The sequence below is a fragment of the Trachemys scripta genome, chromosome 2, assembly GCF_013100865.1.
Source record: "Trachemys scripta elegans isolate TJP31775 chromosome 2, CAS_Tse_1.0, whole genome shotgun sequence".
NCBI classification, from domain to species: Eukaryota; Metazoa; Chordata; order Testudines; family Emydidae; genus Trachemys; species Trachemys scripta.
In genome coordinates, this window is record NC_048299.1 from 164,473,049 (window position 1) to 164,488,437 (window position 15,389).

At 54.7% G+C, this 15,389-nt stretch overlaps 1 protein-coding gene across 6 annotated transcripts in view; it reads left to right on the forward strand.

Annotated features, from left to right (window-relative positions):
* The window catches only part of SLC43A3 (solute carrier family 43 member 3), a 55,974-nt gene that overhangs the window by 22,927 nt on the left and 17,658 nt on the right, over positions 1-15,389 (forward strand). For 5 of the 6 annotated variants that reach the window (XM_034762202.1, XM_034762203.1, XM_034762198.1 and 2 more), the window contains exons 2-4: positions 11,782-12,020; positions 12,563-12,692; positions 14,998-15,044. In XM_034762202.1, the coding sequence (XP_034618093.1) occupies positions 11,831-12,020; positions 12,563-12,692; positions 14,998-15,044 (367 nt within the window). In that variant the 5' untranslated portion in view covers positions 11,782-11,830. Of the gene's footprint in view, positions 1-2,290; positions 2,372-11,781; positions 12,021-12,562; positions 12,693-14,997; positions 15,045-15,389 lie in introns of those variants that run through there. The other variant, XM_034762201.1, reaches the window with a different exon arrangement.

Below are 15,389 nucleotides of genomic sequence, written 5' to 3' on the forward strand. Positions count from 1 at the left end.
ATCTGCGACACCGCACCGCAGTGCCGCAAACACTCGGGGAAGCCGGGCTAACTGCGAACCCAGCTAAACGTCACCGGGCAAAGGGAGCTGACATAACTAGGGTACATGGTGGGACGGGGTCGGTTACATCTGCTTGTGGATAAGATCCAAGTCCTGAGAGACTGCCCACGACCACGAGGCAGGTGAGGCGGTTCCTCTGGCTGACTGGCTACGACAGGCACTTTGTGCCCGAGTTCGCCACCCTAGCTGCGCCCCTTACAGATATGATGAAAAACTCCCGGCCATGAAAAGTACAGTGGTTAAAGGAGTGTGAACAGGCCTTCTAGGTCCTAAAGGGCCAGTTGAGTCAGGAACCAATCCTGTTCCGTCCCAGTAGCGGGTGGGGAGGCGCACCCCATACTTTACTTAAGCAGGAAGTTAGTCCCCCGTGAAACGAAATATTCTACAATAGAAAAAGAGGCCCTGGCAGTCAAGCGGGCAGTTGAAGCCCTATAGTATTACCTGCCAGGGAGCCCTTTCCAACTCATCACCGACCATGCACCCTTTGGTGGATTCACTCCACAAAGGACACCAACGCCAAGGTTATGAGGGGGTACCTCTCCCTCCAGCCCTACGAGTTCTAGGTACTTCATCGCCTGGGTAGGGTTCATGTGAATGCTGACTGCTTCTCCTGAGTGAGAGGGGGTGACACTGGGCCCTCACTTGAGGGGGAGGATGTGCGACAGGGTGTATAAACCCAGCACTGGTCAGTAACAAATCACTTGGGGCAGAGGAGGCCACGCCTTCTCGTCCCTGCTGTGCGTGCTCCTGGTGGAGGGAACAAATAAAAGGCAACTGGTCAGTTCAGGGCGGGCTGGCTGAGGAGGAGGTTGGACATGCCGCAGGCCCCTGCTGAAGCACTGTCAGCTCTCCAGACTGCCGAGGGGGATATCCCAGACTACCCCTCAGAGGATCCGCCAGCTATGGAGCCCGACGGAGACGCCAAGCCGCTGCCCAGGGAAGACGAACCTGTGGGAGGCTCAAGGGTAAGAAGTGACCCAGAGAATGCAGTGGGAGCTGACACGTGAATACTTAATAAGGAGGTTATGGGACCGTGAGTCGGAATCAGTGCTTCATTTGTAATTAAAGAGGTGCTGGGGCTTAAGCAATTAGATGCCGGGGCTCAAGCAATTTTTTTACTTTCATAACTGCCACAGCAAGCCCAGAGGTGCCAGGGCTGCGAAGTGCCAAGCCCAGAGGTGCCCAGGCTGCGAAGTGCCAGGCCCAGAGGTGCTGGGGCTGCGAAGTGCCAAGCCCAGAGGTGCCGGGGCTGCAAAGTGCCAAGCCCAGAGGTGCCGGGGCTGTGAAGTGCCAAGCCCAGAGGTGCCGGGGCTGCGAAGTGCCAATCCCAGAGATGCCAGGGCTGCAAAGTGCCAAGCCCAGAGGTGCCGGGGCTGCGAAGTGCAAGGCCCAGAGGTGCCGGGGCTGCGAAGTGCCAGGCCCAGAGGTGCCCGGGCTGCGAAGTGCCAGGCCCAGAGGTGCCGGGGCTGCAAAGTGCCAGGCCCAGAGGTGCTGGGTCTCAGCACTGCCAAGCCCTGGCACAAATGAAGCCCTGGTCAGGACCCAGTGGACCCGGGTGGATCTGGGTTCCCCTACCCAGACCCCGTGTTTGCCACTAGGCTTTACCGCCAGGGATCTTTGCTATAGACTGCGGTGCCCTGCCCAGCCTGCTCTTGTCAGCACTAGCCAGGGCGAACAAGGCTGGTGCTGAGGACTTTTTGGCACCCGATGGCCATGCAAGAAGAGGCAGCTCAGTGGGCCGTGACTGATACAATGTCATGACATGCAAAAGGGACAACCCCTGTGCCAGCCCCTGTGCCAGCCCCTGAGAGCAACTGGGCATTGGGGGTGAAGGTGGGGGTGGGGACTGCAGAGATCTGCAACAGTGTGTGCGTGTGTGCATGTGTGTGAGCGCGTGTGCATGCAGCAAGTATGTGCGTGTGTGCGCATGGATGAGTGGCGTGTATGCGTGTACATGCTGGGTGTATGTATGTGTGTGAGCGCGTGTGCATGCAGCAAGTATGTGCGTGTGTGCGCACGGATGAGTGGCGTGTATGCGTGTACATGCTGGGTGTATGTATGTGTGGGCTGTGTGTGCACATACAAATGTGTGTGTGTGTGTGCTGTGTGTGCATGTTGTGTGCATGCATGAGCATGTGTGCGTGCGAGCAGTGAGTGCTCATTCCAAACGTCTGTTTCCTGAAAGGGGGCAGAGGCAGGGGTGGAGCTGGGGAAAGGGACAGAGCGGGGAGGAAGGAGAGGGCGTGCCCTGGAGTTTCTTGGTTGCGCTCTCATGCTGTTGATAGCCCCGCTCCTGAGCTGGTGACCCACGGTGAGTCTCCCCATCCACCTGCTCTGTGAGGGGCCCACCCCCCCACTGAGCCTGCCGGAGATTTGCGGGAGGAGGGGCAAGAGCAGAGGAGGGAGCTGCTGGTTGTGCAGGGGTCAGGTAGGCTGTGTCCCTCTGGCACTGCTGCCCCATTGCCTGACATCCTCCACCCCAGATCTCGCAAGTGCCCAGCCAGGCACCTGGGGCACAACACAGGGCTGGGTGGACGCAGGGAGGGACAGGGGTGTGGGGGGCTTTGGAAATACGTAGCTGGTGACGTGGCTCAGGCTATGTCTACACTATGGATCTTCCCACGGCACCGCTACACTGCAGCAGCTGCGCCACGTAACGGCTGCCGTGTAGCCGCTCTATGCCCGTTGGAGAGAGTCTCCTGCCGGCATAATTAAACCAACGCCAACAAGCGGCGGTAGCTATGTCCCGCCGACACAGCGCTGTCCACACCAGTGCTTTTGCCGGTGAAACGTATGTCGGTCAGGGGTGTGTTTTTTCACGGACGAAAGTGCTAGTGTAGACATAGCCTAAGAGAAAACAGATGCATCGTGAGCGATGTAGGGGGAGGGTGGGTGGCTCTGGCTGCTGTTAAGGATGAGTGACTCAGACAGTGGGGGAAGGGCATGGGGAGATAAAGGGGGAGAGAGGGAGAGGCATTACTGCTCAGGAGGTTCCCAGATAAAGAAAGAAAGAAAGAAAGAAAGAAAGAAAGAAAGAAAGAAAGAAAAGGGTGTGCATGAGATAGATAGATTGATAGAGATATCTGCCGATAGATAGATGGGTGCATGCAGATAGTTCGATAGGGGGGTGTATGCAGATAGATATGTGTGTGTATGTGGATGGATGGATGGGTAGATGGGGTGTTGCAGATGGATGGGTAGATGAAGTGTTGCAGAAGGATAGGTAGATGGGATGTTATGGATGGATGGATGGGTAGATGGGATGTTGCAGAAGGATGGATAGATGGGGTTTGCGGATGGATGGATAGATGGCGTGTTGCGGATGGATAGCTGGATAACTGGGGTGTTGTGGGTGGATAGATGGATGGATAGATGGGGTGTTGTGGATGGATTGATGGGTAGATGAGTAGATGGGGTGTTGCGGATGGATGGGGATGGATGGATGGATAGATGGGGTGTTGCGGATGGATAGATGGGGTGTTGCAGATGGATGAGGTGTTGCGGATGGGTAGATGGGGTGTTGCAGATGGATGGATGGATAGCTGGGGTGTTGCAGATGGAAAGATGGATAGCTGGGGTGTTGTGGGTGGATGGATGGATGGATAGATGGGGTGTTGCGGATGGGTAGATGGGGTGTTGCAGATGGATGGATGGAGTGTTGTGGGTGGATGGATGGATGTCTGGATGGATGGATAGATGGGGTGTTGCAGATGGATGGATAGCTGGAGGGGTATGTATGGAGTTGGTAGGTGAGCAGGTAAGTGGGAGAGACACCAAGGGAGGGCTGGGTTGCAGGTGGAGCAGGGCAGCCAGGCCACTGGCCTTGGTCAGTGCTTTGGTGCCGTCACCCTCCCAGCCCCCACCCCTCGGCTGCTGTGCCCCAGCCAGGGCAGATGGGGATGGGGCAGTTGGTCGTGTCCCTGCCCCATGTGTGGGAACTCAGACTCCCTGGGAAGTGGGGAGGATGCCCCTGTCTAGCTCGGAGCATGTGCAAGGGCAGAGAGCAGTGATGCCTAGTGACCCACGTAGGGAATGGGGGGTTGGCAGCCAGCTGGTCCCGGCACTGCCATTCCTCCCCCAGGGCAATGCATGCTGTGTCTCTTGGGCTGTACCAGGGCGGAGGGCTGCTCCTTGCAGGGGAAGCTGGGGGCTGCAAGTTGGGTGGGCATTCACCCTGGGGCAAAGCAGGGGCCCTGGTGGTGACAGCAAGCGAAGAATCCCGGGTCCACATGCTGCAGAGAGGTCGGGTTACACAAGCGACAGGTCACACGTATGCTGCATGGGTTGGTGTCAGGCACTGTACGTGGCTGCTGTGTTACACACACAGATTCCAAAGCCAGGCGGGACCGTTGTGATCATCTAGTCTGACCTGGATTACACAGGCCAGAGACCTGCACCCAAATCATTAGAAACCAGCCCCTCTTGGTTGAAAAATTGTCAGTGATGGAGAATCCATCCTGACCCTTGATAGATGTCATGTTACACATGCGTGTGACATTGCACATACACATTTCATAGGGTTGTCTTGCACATACTGCAAGGGGGTATGTCACACACACTGCCTGGTTGTCATGTCACACACATCCATGTGACATGTTGCACACACACTGCACAGCTGTTGTGTCGCACACAGGCTACATAGGGTCTCATTGCACATGTGTGACACCTCACACACATACTGCATGTCAGTCGTATCACACACATGTGACATCTCACATGCTGCAGGGCAGTCATGTGTGACACCTGACAGGCACTGCGTGGCATGCGTGTCTGACACTTGCATGACACCACACACCCACTGCATGGCAGTTGTATCACACTCATATGTGACATCTCACACAGGCTGCATGGCAGTTGTGTCACACATATGCATGACAACTCACACAGGGTGCATAGGGGTCAGGGCTGAGGGGAATCTGGCCTTCACTCCAGGGTGTGTAGCCTGGAGTGAGACAGCCTTTGGTTGTGCCTCAGTTTCCCCTTCGGGGAGTTGGGGAGCAGGCACATCCCCAGGGGATGTGGCTACATGCATGGGGGAGGGGGGAGCGCCTGGCGAGTGGCATGTGGCGCTGCCGTAGAAATGCAGATGATTATTTATAACATTTCCCACCACCCACAGCTGAGAGGAACAGGCTTCAGTACAGCAACGTGCCATTAGTGAGTCACCCGTGCACCCCCAGTCTAGAGGCCAGAGCTGGGGAAGGCTGTCACCTAGGGGCTGGGACATCTATCTATCTATCTATCTATCTATCTATCTATCTATCTATCTATCTATCTATCTATCTATAGAATACACCTGCCTCTTCCTACCCCTGGTGTATATACTTTGGTCAGACAGTGTGGTGATGAGCCTCATATGAAGGGAGGGAGATAGATGGGAAGAAAGAGGGGGTGTATGGGGCTGGATGGATAGACAGAGGGTGAGTACGGGACAGGTGCAGAGTGTGGGGTTGGAAGGTGCGGATGCAGTAGACGAACAGAAGGGTGGAAGGCTAGCGGGTGCATATGGGATAGATAGAGGGTGAGGCGATGGGTGGGTGGGTAACAGGGCATCCTGAGACCCCTCTCCCTGGCACTTTGGAAGCACATTCCAGCCCCGCCCTGCTCCTGGTCCCTTTACACAGCCCAGGGGCTCTGCTGGCACTAACAGCTGGTTTCCAGATGGGCCCTGTCCTCACGGCGCTGGCGATCGCTGTGTTCGTGCCGCGTCGCTACATCACATGAGCTCCCAAGCGGGGATCACAAACTGCACTGTGTGGGTGGCCCTGCCTGGATTCCCACCAGCCTCCTGGTCACAGCCCTGCAGACAGATCACCTTGACTGGGGCTGATGGAAATGCTCAGAGTAAACGATTCAGTGGGAACAATTTGTTGGGCTCTGAGGGCATCCGCCGCTTGGCTGCTGTTTCTATTTCAGTAGCACCCAGAGATCAGAGTCCCATTGTGCCAGGTGCTGCACAGACACAGTGAGTCAGGCCCTGCCCCAAAGAGCTCACACTCCAAATAGCCAAGGCAGATGGGGAAACTGAGGCACAGAGCAGGGCAGTGACTTGCCCACAGTCACCCAGCAGAGGCAGGACTAGATCCCGCAGCAGGCTAGTGATATAGACCCTGGGTTGTTCTGCCTCTAACCCCCAGCTCTGTCTCTACAATCCCACCGGGGTCCTGGAGTGCTGAGTCCGGGTCACCCTGCCAAGGGGCTCCAGGCCTGCAGCGCCCCGTGGGAGCTGGTCCCTTGGGGATGCCATAAATCACTGCCCATGGCCCTGTCCCCGAGTGACCCCTGCGTCCTTCCTAGCTCAGCATTAAAATCCTGCTGAGAGGATTGTCCTTGCCAGTACCTGAGGCGCTGGCTCCCGCGCCCGGCCAGCACTGGCCCGGCCCTTATCGTCCCCAGAGCACAACCTGCCCAGGGTGAGGAGCTGATTCTCGGCACGGGGGGGCAGGGAGTAACCCGACGGGCTCCCCCTCAGCCTGGGCACAGTGCCAGAGCCCCAACATAGCCCAGGCTGGGCAAAGAAGCACAGAGAGAAGGAGGGTGGAGGAGCATGCGAGATGGAGGGGGAGGCTTTTATTGGTTCCCTGGTCCATGTCCCACATTTTCCCCACCTCCCCCTTCATCTGCGCTGAGCTCAGCACATGTCCCCTACTGAATCCCCTGGCTCTGTGCAGGTGGCAGCGAATGCAGACGTCCCTGCCAGGGAAGTGACACTCGCTCTGACCCCCCCAGGCCTCCCACTAAGTGGGGGGAGGTCTGGGATGGGGACTGGGAGAAACCCAAATGGTTCGGTAGAGGGCGCACTTCCCTCAGAGTCAGTGCAGACCTGAGCGCTAGGGGGCGCTGTGCTGCAGGGAGCGGGTCAGGGGCTCAGTGGGGGGTGCTGTCTTCACAAAGTGCTAATCCCAATGCTACCAAGGTCTCCTGAACTTTCCAAGGGCATGGAGGATCCAGTGGCATTTTCCCCAAGACCTCCCCCCATGCACTGGCCTGTTTCCCACAGGGTTAATTCTAATTTGCCACACTCAATTTCCCTGTGGTTCCAGCTGGATACATCCAGCCTTCAGCTCTTGTGCGCTGTTTCAGTGCAGCTTCTGCATCCCACCCCAGAGGCAGCTGCACCGTTGCACTGGGGAAGGAACCCCTGCATAAACAGCTGCTGTACCCCACCCCCGGCGTGGTCTCTCTGCAGTGATGGGTAAAGGATCTCTGTATAAGCAGCTGCTACACCCCACCCCAGAGGTGGCTGCTTTGCAGTGCTCGGTGAGGGATCCCTGCGTGGTGATGTGGTGTGGCTGGTAAACAACTGCTACTACTCACCCCATAGACAGCCATATCTCAGCACTGGTCAAGAGAGTCATCTACAAAGAGCTGCTACACTCCACCCTAGTGGTAGCAGCATCTCAATGTTGGGTGGTGGATCCATCTGTAAACAGCTGCTACGCTCCATAAGAACATAAGAGCTGACACACTGGGTCAGACCATGGTCCATATTGCCAGTGTCCTGTCTCTGACAGTGGCCCGTGCCAGAGCTGCAGGGGGATTGTACAGAAAGGAGCAAAGACTGAGTGATCCACCCCTGTTTTCCACACCTAGCTTCTGGCAGTCAGAAGGTTAGGGACACCAAGAGCATGGGCTGGGGTTCCTGACCATCTTGGCTAATAGCCATTGATGGATCTATCCTTTGTGAACTTAGCCATTCTTTTCGGAAGGCAGGTATACTTTTGGCCTTCACTGCATCCCACAGGTTAGTTGTGCATTGCATGAAAAGGTCCTGCCTCTTGTTTTTATTAAACCTGTTTGTGACATTCCCCACTGGTGTTATTTGGACCAGTGATCTGCTAGGTCACTCCAATCCTTGACTCTGGGAGCCAGCCTTGCCCTGCTCCGCTGTGAGAACCCCCACTCCTGGGCTGTTCACACACAGCCTCTGGCATTTAAACTGCTCCCAGCTACGTGAGTGAGCACTTTCGGCCAGTCGCTGCTTGGATTGTGCAACCGAATGACACAGCCAATATCTCCGGTCCCAGACACAACCCTAGGAACCTCCATCTTGCAGTGTCCAGTTCTGTCCACTGGACGCTGCAAGCTTATATGAGTTCGTCAATTTAACAAAGAAATTGATATGTACCAGGCTTGTTATCCCAAGTGGAGTCTCTGAGACACTTCAAACCAAACGCACTGCTTCCGGTAGAATAAACAGACAGATTTATTAACTATAAAGATAAATTTTAAGTGATTATAAGTCAAAATATAACAAGTCAGATTTGGTCAAATGAAATAAAAGCAAAACGCATTCTAAGCTGATCTTAACACTTTCAATGCCCTTACAAACTTAGATGCTTCTCACCACAGGCTGGCTGGTTGCTCTTCAGCCAGGCTCTCCCCTTTGATCAGCGCTTCAGTCACTTGGTGGTGGTGTCTGTAGATGTAGGTGGAAGAGAGAGAGAATGGCAAATGTCTCTCCCTTTTATCATGTTCTTTCTTCCCTCTTGGCTTTGCCCCCGCCCCCCTTCAGAGTCAGGTGAGCATTACCTCATCACAGTCCCAAACTGGCCAAAGGAAGGGGGGCGACTCACTTAAGAGTCCAACAGATTCTTTTGTTGCTGCCTAGGCCAGCGTCCTTTGTTCCTGAGGCTGGGCTGGGTTTGTCCCATACCTGCCCTGATGAGGTGTGAACTGCCCCTCTGTTCTTGGAGAGTTTTTGCCTGGGCTTGCTTTAAGCCATGAGGACACATTTTTCAGCCTTATAACTATATACATGAAATTGCAACCTATAACATCACTGTAACAATTACTATAACATCACTATAATGACCATGCTCTGTGCATCATGAGCCTTTTGAAGACACTCATCATAACACACTTTGCATTGGATCCCACACAACCATTTTATAAAGATGAACATGGGGGTGTCGGGTGTTCCCCTGAGGTACAGAGTCACACTGTTGCCTAATCATTTCACTGGGTGACCCCGGTTTTTGTATGTGTGAAGGGGTAATTAACACTTCTCTGATCACTTTATCTGCACCATTCATGATTTTATAGACCTCTCTCATATCCCCTCTGAGTCGTCTCTTCTAAGCTAAACAACCCCAGTCTTTTTAGGCTCTCCTTGTATGGAAGCTGTTCTATAGCCATGATCATCTTTGTTGCCCTTCCTTGAACCTTTGCCAGTTCCACGCATTCCTTTTGAGATAGGGCCACAAGAACTGGACACAGGATTCAAGGTGTGAGCACACCCTGGGTTATACAGAGGCATTATGATATTTTCTGTCCTATTATCTATCCCTTTCCTAAGAGTTCCTAACATTCTGTTAGCCTTTTTGATCCTTGCTGTGCACTGAGTGGACATTTTCAGAGAACTATCCATGATGACTCCCAAGATCTCTTTCTTGGGTGGTAACAGCTAATTTAGACCCCATCATGTTGTACGTATAGGTGGGATTACATTTTCCAATGTGCATTACTTTGCACTTATCAACGTTGAATTTCATCTGTTATTTTGTTGTCCAGTCACCCAGTTTTGTGAGATCCCTTTGTAACTCTTCACAGTCAGTGTTGGATGGAACTATCTTGAATCATTTTGTAGCATCTGCAAACTTTGCCACTTCACTGTTCACTCCCTTTCCAGAGCATTTATGAATATGTTGAACAGAACTGGTCCCAGTGAAGACCTTTGGGGGACCCTGCTATTTACCTCTGTCCATTGTGAAAACTGTCCATTTATTTGTCCCCTTTGTTTCCTATCTATGAGCCAGTTACTGATCCATGAGGGGACCTTCCCTCTTAGTCCATGGTTACCTTATCATAGGTTATCTGAAATTCACATACACTTTATATTGCCTGGGTCACCCTTTCCCACGTGTTTGCTAACCCCCTCAAATGATTGTAATACATTGGTGAGCCATGATTTCCCTTTACAAAAGCCGTGTTGACTCTTCCCCAACAAATTGTGTTCGTCTCTGTGTCTGGTAATTCTGTTCTTTACTAAAGTTTCAACCAATTACCCTGGTACTGAAGTTAGGCTTAGTGACCTGTAATTGCCAGGACTGCTCTGGAGCCCTTTTTAAAAATCAGTGTTACATTAGCTCTCCTCCAGTGAGCTGGTACCGAGGACGATTTAAGCAGTAGGTTACATACCACAGTTAGGAGTTCTGCAGTTTCATATTTACGCTCCTTCAGCACTCTTGGGTGAATCCCATCTGGTCCCGGGGCTATTACTTTTTAATTTATCAATTTGTTCCAAAATCTTCTCTATTGACATCTCAATTTGGGGCAGTTCCTGAGATTTGTCACCTAAACAGCATGACCCAGGTGAGGGAATCTCCCTCACATCCCCTGCAGTGAAGGCTGATGCAGAGAATTCATTTAGCGTCTCTGCAACGGCCTTGTCTTCCTTGAGTGCTCCTTGAACACCTCTGTTGTCCAGCGGCCCCACTGATTTGGCAGGCTTCCTGCTTCCGGTGGACTTAAAACTTTTTACTGTTAGTTGTTGCATCTATAGCAAGTTGCTTCTTAAATCCTTTTTTGGCCCATCTTGTTAGACTTTCACATTTTATTTGCCAAACTTTATGCTCCTTACTTTTGCCTCTAGAAGTTTCCATTACTCCGCTGATTAGCCCTCCTGCCATCTTTTCGGAGATGGGTGGTGCATTTTGTCTGAGCCTCTAGGATGGCGTTTGTAAATATCTCCAAGCTGCTTGGAGGCGTTTTACCCTTGGCGCTGCTCTTTTTAATTTCCATCTAATGACCATCCTCATTTTTCTAGTTCCCCTTTGTAAAGTTACGTATGAGTGTGGTGGGTTTTTTGGTATTTTTCCCCCTACAAGGCTGTTAAATTTAACCATGTTATGGTCGCTATTACCAAGTGGTTCAGCTATATTCACCCCTGAGGTCAGATTCTATGTGCTACTGAGGACTAAATCAAGATTTCTCTTTCCCTTTGTGGGTTCCAGGATTAGCTGCTCCAAGAAGCTGTTATTTATGATGTCTATAAATTTATCTCTGCATCCTGTGCTGGGTGACACGTACCCAGTCAATATGGGGAAAGTTGAAATCCCCCGTTATTATTGGGTTTTCTGTTATTTTAGCCTCCCTGATGTCCCAGAGCATTTCACAGTCATATGGTTGGTAGTATATCCCGACTGTTGTACTCTCCTTGTTCAAGCACAGAGATTCTAGCCATACAGAGTCTATAGAACTGTTTGATTCATTTAAGATTTTTACTTTATTTGACTTGGTGCTTTCTTTCCCATACAGTGGTACTCTCCCACCAGCACGACCTGCTCTCTCATTCCTGTATATTTTGTACCCTGGCATTTCTGTGCCCCATTGATTATCCTCATTCCATCGAGTTTCTGTGCTGCCTGTGACATCAATATCCTCCTTTAATGCCAGGCATTCAGGTTCACCCAGCTTAGTATTGAGATGTCGAGCATCTGTGTATAAGCACTTGTGCATGTTGTCTATACGCAGTTGCTTGCCTCCATGTGTTGTGTTTAAATGGGATGCTTACATTTGACTGTTCCTCACCTGTACTTTACCAACTTCTTTCCTAGCCTCCATATTAGGATATAGGTTTCCCCCCAAGGCAGCTGCATCTCAGTGTTGGGTGGGGTAACCCTGTATTAATATCTGGTCCACCCCCTTCCCCAGAAGCAGCTGCATCTCAGCACCGGGCATGTGCTCTCTCTGCAAAGCAGTGTCTCTTTGTGGTTCCAGGCTCAGAAAGGGACCCTCCCAGGAGCAGAAGGGAAGCGGGCAGGGCGCCATGGAGGAGCAGGGCGCGGGACTGGCCAAGCGGCTGGGCACATTGCTCTCGGGCCTGCTGGAATGCATGTGCTTTGCTGGCGTCATCTTCGGCTGGGCCTCGTTGGTGTACGTGCTCAAGGACATGCACTACTTCGAGGAGCTGTGTGTGCCGGCGGCTAACGGCACGGGCAATGGCACGCAGGGCCCAGGTACGGCGGGGGCAGCACTAGAGTGGCAGTGGGGAGCGCTGCAGGGGAGTGGGTGGTGCTAGAGGGAGAAGGAGCAGCGAGGCAGGGGCCGGGGGGATAGGGGTATGTCCCCATCTCAGGTGCTGCACCAGGGCCAGAAGGCTGACGAGGATATGCAAATAATGCAACACCCCTATTTGCATATGCAGGGTTATGCATTGTCTCATTTGCATATCCTTAAATTAAGGTTCCTTCCCTTTCTGGTTCCCGACCTTGAGCTCTCCCCCCCCCCCGGCCCAGTGCCACCCATTTCCCCTAGACACCCTCTTGGGCCGTGGGTGGGGTGAGGAGAGGGTATAGGGGCTGGGGCCGTGTGTATGGGAGGGGATGGGGTGTCAGGGCAGGGGGTCTGTGTCTGGGGGTGAATCCGTGTTGGGGTCCCGTATGGGTGTTGGGATCCAGGTGGGGGGGGGTCTGTGGGGGTGTCGGAGTCCGTAAGGGGCATGTGGGAGCTGTGGAGAGGGGGTTGGTCAGTTCAGTGTCTCAGGCCATGCTCTCCCCAGACTGCCGGGCGCAGGACGAGCAGCTGTCACTCGTCTTCACCGTCGGCTCCTTCATGAACAACTTCATGACCTTCCCCACCGGCTACATCTTTGACCGCTTTGGCACCGTGCCAGCCCGCTTGCTGGCCATGTGAGTGTGGGAGCGGGGGGTCCCAGGGATCCACCCCGTGGGCCCCTCCCGCTGGGCCCCTGCCCCACCCCCACTGCGACCCTTACTCCCCTCCACTGAAACCCTCCTCTTGGATCTCTCCCTTGAACTGCATCCCCTCCACGACCCCTCCCCTAGTATCCCTGGGGACCCAGGGGTGGGGGATGGGACACTCTCCCCCTGGAGCCAGGCCTCATCTCCATGGGTCTGGCTAGTGTGTGTGTGTGGGATAAACCCCATGGAGTCGCGGGGAGGGGAGAAGGTCCCCCGGGACAGGATCCCCCATCCCTCCCCACTCTTTCTTTCTTTGGTTGTTTCTCTTCCTCACTCTCCCCGCAATGCGGTGAAAATCAGGGACACCAAGCAGGGACCACGCCTGGCCCAAGTTATCCAGTGAGCCCATCTGCCTCCCCCTGGCACCGCCCTGCCTGGGCCCACGGATCAGTGCCTGTAGCAGCCAGCCCCTCAGACCACGCCCCCCCAGCACACCCCCCCCTTCACAGGGCCAGCCCCCCCAGCACAGCCCCCCCCTCCCCCAAAGCTGGGACCGACTGGTGGTTGCCAGCTGTCCCTTGTCCTTAGGGCTCCAGGGCACGTTTCTCCTTGGCTGAGTTAGTATCTGCTAATGGCCAGGGACTGAGTCCGCAGATCCTGTTTGTGGCTGGGCCCGGGGGCGCTGGTGCTAACTCCCCTGCACCCCAGAGCGTGACCAGCAGGCTACTGCTGTGGTTGCACAAGCGCCCGGAAGGAAGTGCTTGCTGCTTGCTTCCCACAAGCTGTTCCCTCACCCGTCCTTGCTGCAGCTTCCAGGGCTCGGCTGGGAGCTCTGCAGCTCCAGTGCCTCCCGCTCAGCTGAGCTCCCTCACCAGGACGCCGTGGGCCAGCCCCACAGCCCAGGGCAGTCAAAGCAAAGGCCTGATGCCTGGGCTGGGGAGGGGGCTCGGGCTATGGGGTGGGGGATACTGGCACTAACTGGACCCACTGGCCTCCATGCAAAAGGCTCCAACTGCCACCTGCCCCCACCCGGGCTCATCCACTCCCCCTGTGCTTGGCAGCGTTCAGCCAGTCCCTTCCTCAGGATCCGGGCCCAGCCACAGGGCTAAGGTTAGCCACCCACTGCTTGGGCCTCTGATATGTGCCTTTGCCCACCCGAGGTCTTGATCCGCGCCGAGAGGTGAAAGAATGCAGGCAGCTATCTGTCTATCCATCGCTCTATTGACATACACCCCATCCATACAGCCATCTATTGATATACACTCCATCCATCCATCGACATACCCTCCATCGATTGATCGATCGATCTACATACACCCCATCCATCCATCCATCCATCCATCCATCCATCCATCCATCCATATACACCCCCGCCATCCATCTATCCACATACACCCAATCCATCCATCCATCCATCGACATAGCCTCCATTGATCGATCGATCTACATACACTCCATCTATCCATCCATCTGTCTTCATGCACCCCATCCATCTATCTATCCCATCCAGGAAGGGCACTAACTGAGGGCAGGTCTGCCCAGGTGTATAAACCAGTCAGGCTATACCATTCTAATCCTGGTGCTGTCTTTAGACCTGGGTAACTCCCTGGGGGACCCGGTTCTTCACTCTTTAGAGCGGTGCAGTACTGGGGTCAGTCTCCCAGTGCAGACAAGCTGGCTGGCCCGAGCCCCAGTGTCCAGGGCCATGTTATGCCCATTTGTGGCCTGGCTGCCAATACCAACCAGTAGCCCCCTGCCCCCAACCCAGCTCTGCCCCAGCCGCCATGCAGTGTCACCTGTTCCACCCCTTCCGCCAGCGTGCCTTGCCGTGTGCCCCCAACCCACTCTTACTGCTCCCAGCATTCCCTGGGGTGCAACCAGTGTTTGCGGTATCCGGTCTGCAGCTCCTGGTCGGCTTGGGCCCTCCTCCCAGCCCTGTCTCCTGCCCTCCACCACCTTGACAGTGGGGTTAAATCCTGCCTCTGTCCCCCATCCTTCACTGCCCCATCTCCCCCTCCCCCTCCCTCACTGACTTCCCCTGCATCCCTCCCCCACCATCACCTCCTCCCCGTCCTCCTCCTTCCTTCCACTCCCCCTCCCTACCCCCCCTTGCACCCCAAGTGTCTAGCTCCTCCACTGTCTACCCCACCGCTGCCTTAAGCTAGCCCCTCCCTTGCTCCCCCCACCCCTGGAGCTGCGATGGGAGCTGCAGCTCCCGCACGTGGGACAGAAGCCACAGCAACCCCCACCCTCGGTTGCTCCCCCAGCATGGCCCTGTGTCTGTGTGTTTCAGATCCCTCTACACTGGCGGCACACTGCTTATTGCCTTCTCCACGGCAGGTGAGGCCTCTGCCTGTGGGTGCGACGGGGAAGGGCCCCAACTGACGGCCTGAGCTGGGGTTGGGGCACGAAGCAGGGCTGGGCTCTGCCCCTCATGGCAGCCCTGGGGGGACCCAGCCCTTCCGTGCAGAAGCGCCCCCACTGGGCTGGGAACTCTGCCTCCGCTTGTGACTGGGCGCAGCTCTGCCTCCTGCTGGACAGAGAGAGCCAGTCCTGATCCACCATGGCTTGGAGACCCCTCTGGGCGAGTGTGTTGGGCACCTACCTCTGAGTGTGTGTGTGTGTGTGTGACATTCACTGAGGCTTGTTACAAGGCCCCACAGGGTGTGTGTGTGTGTGTGTGTG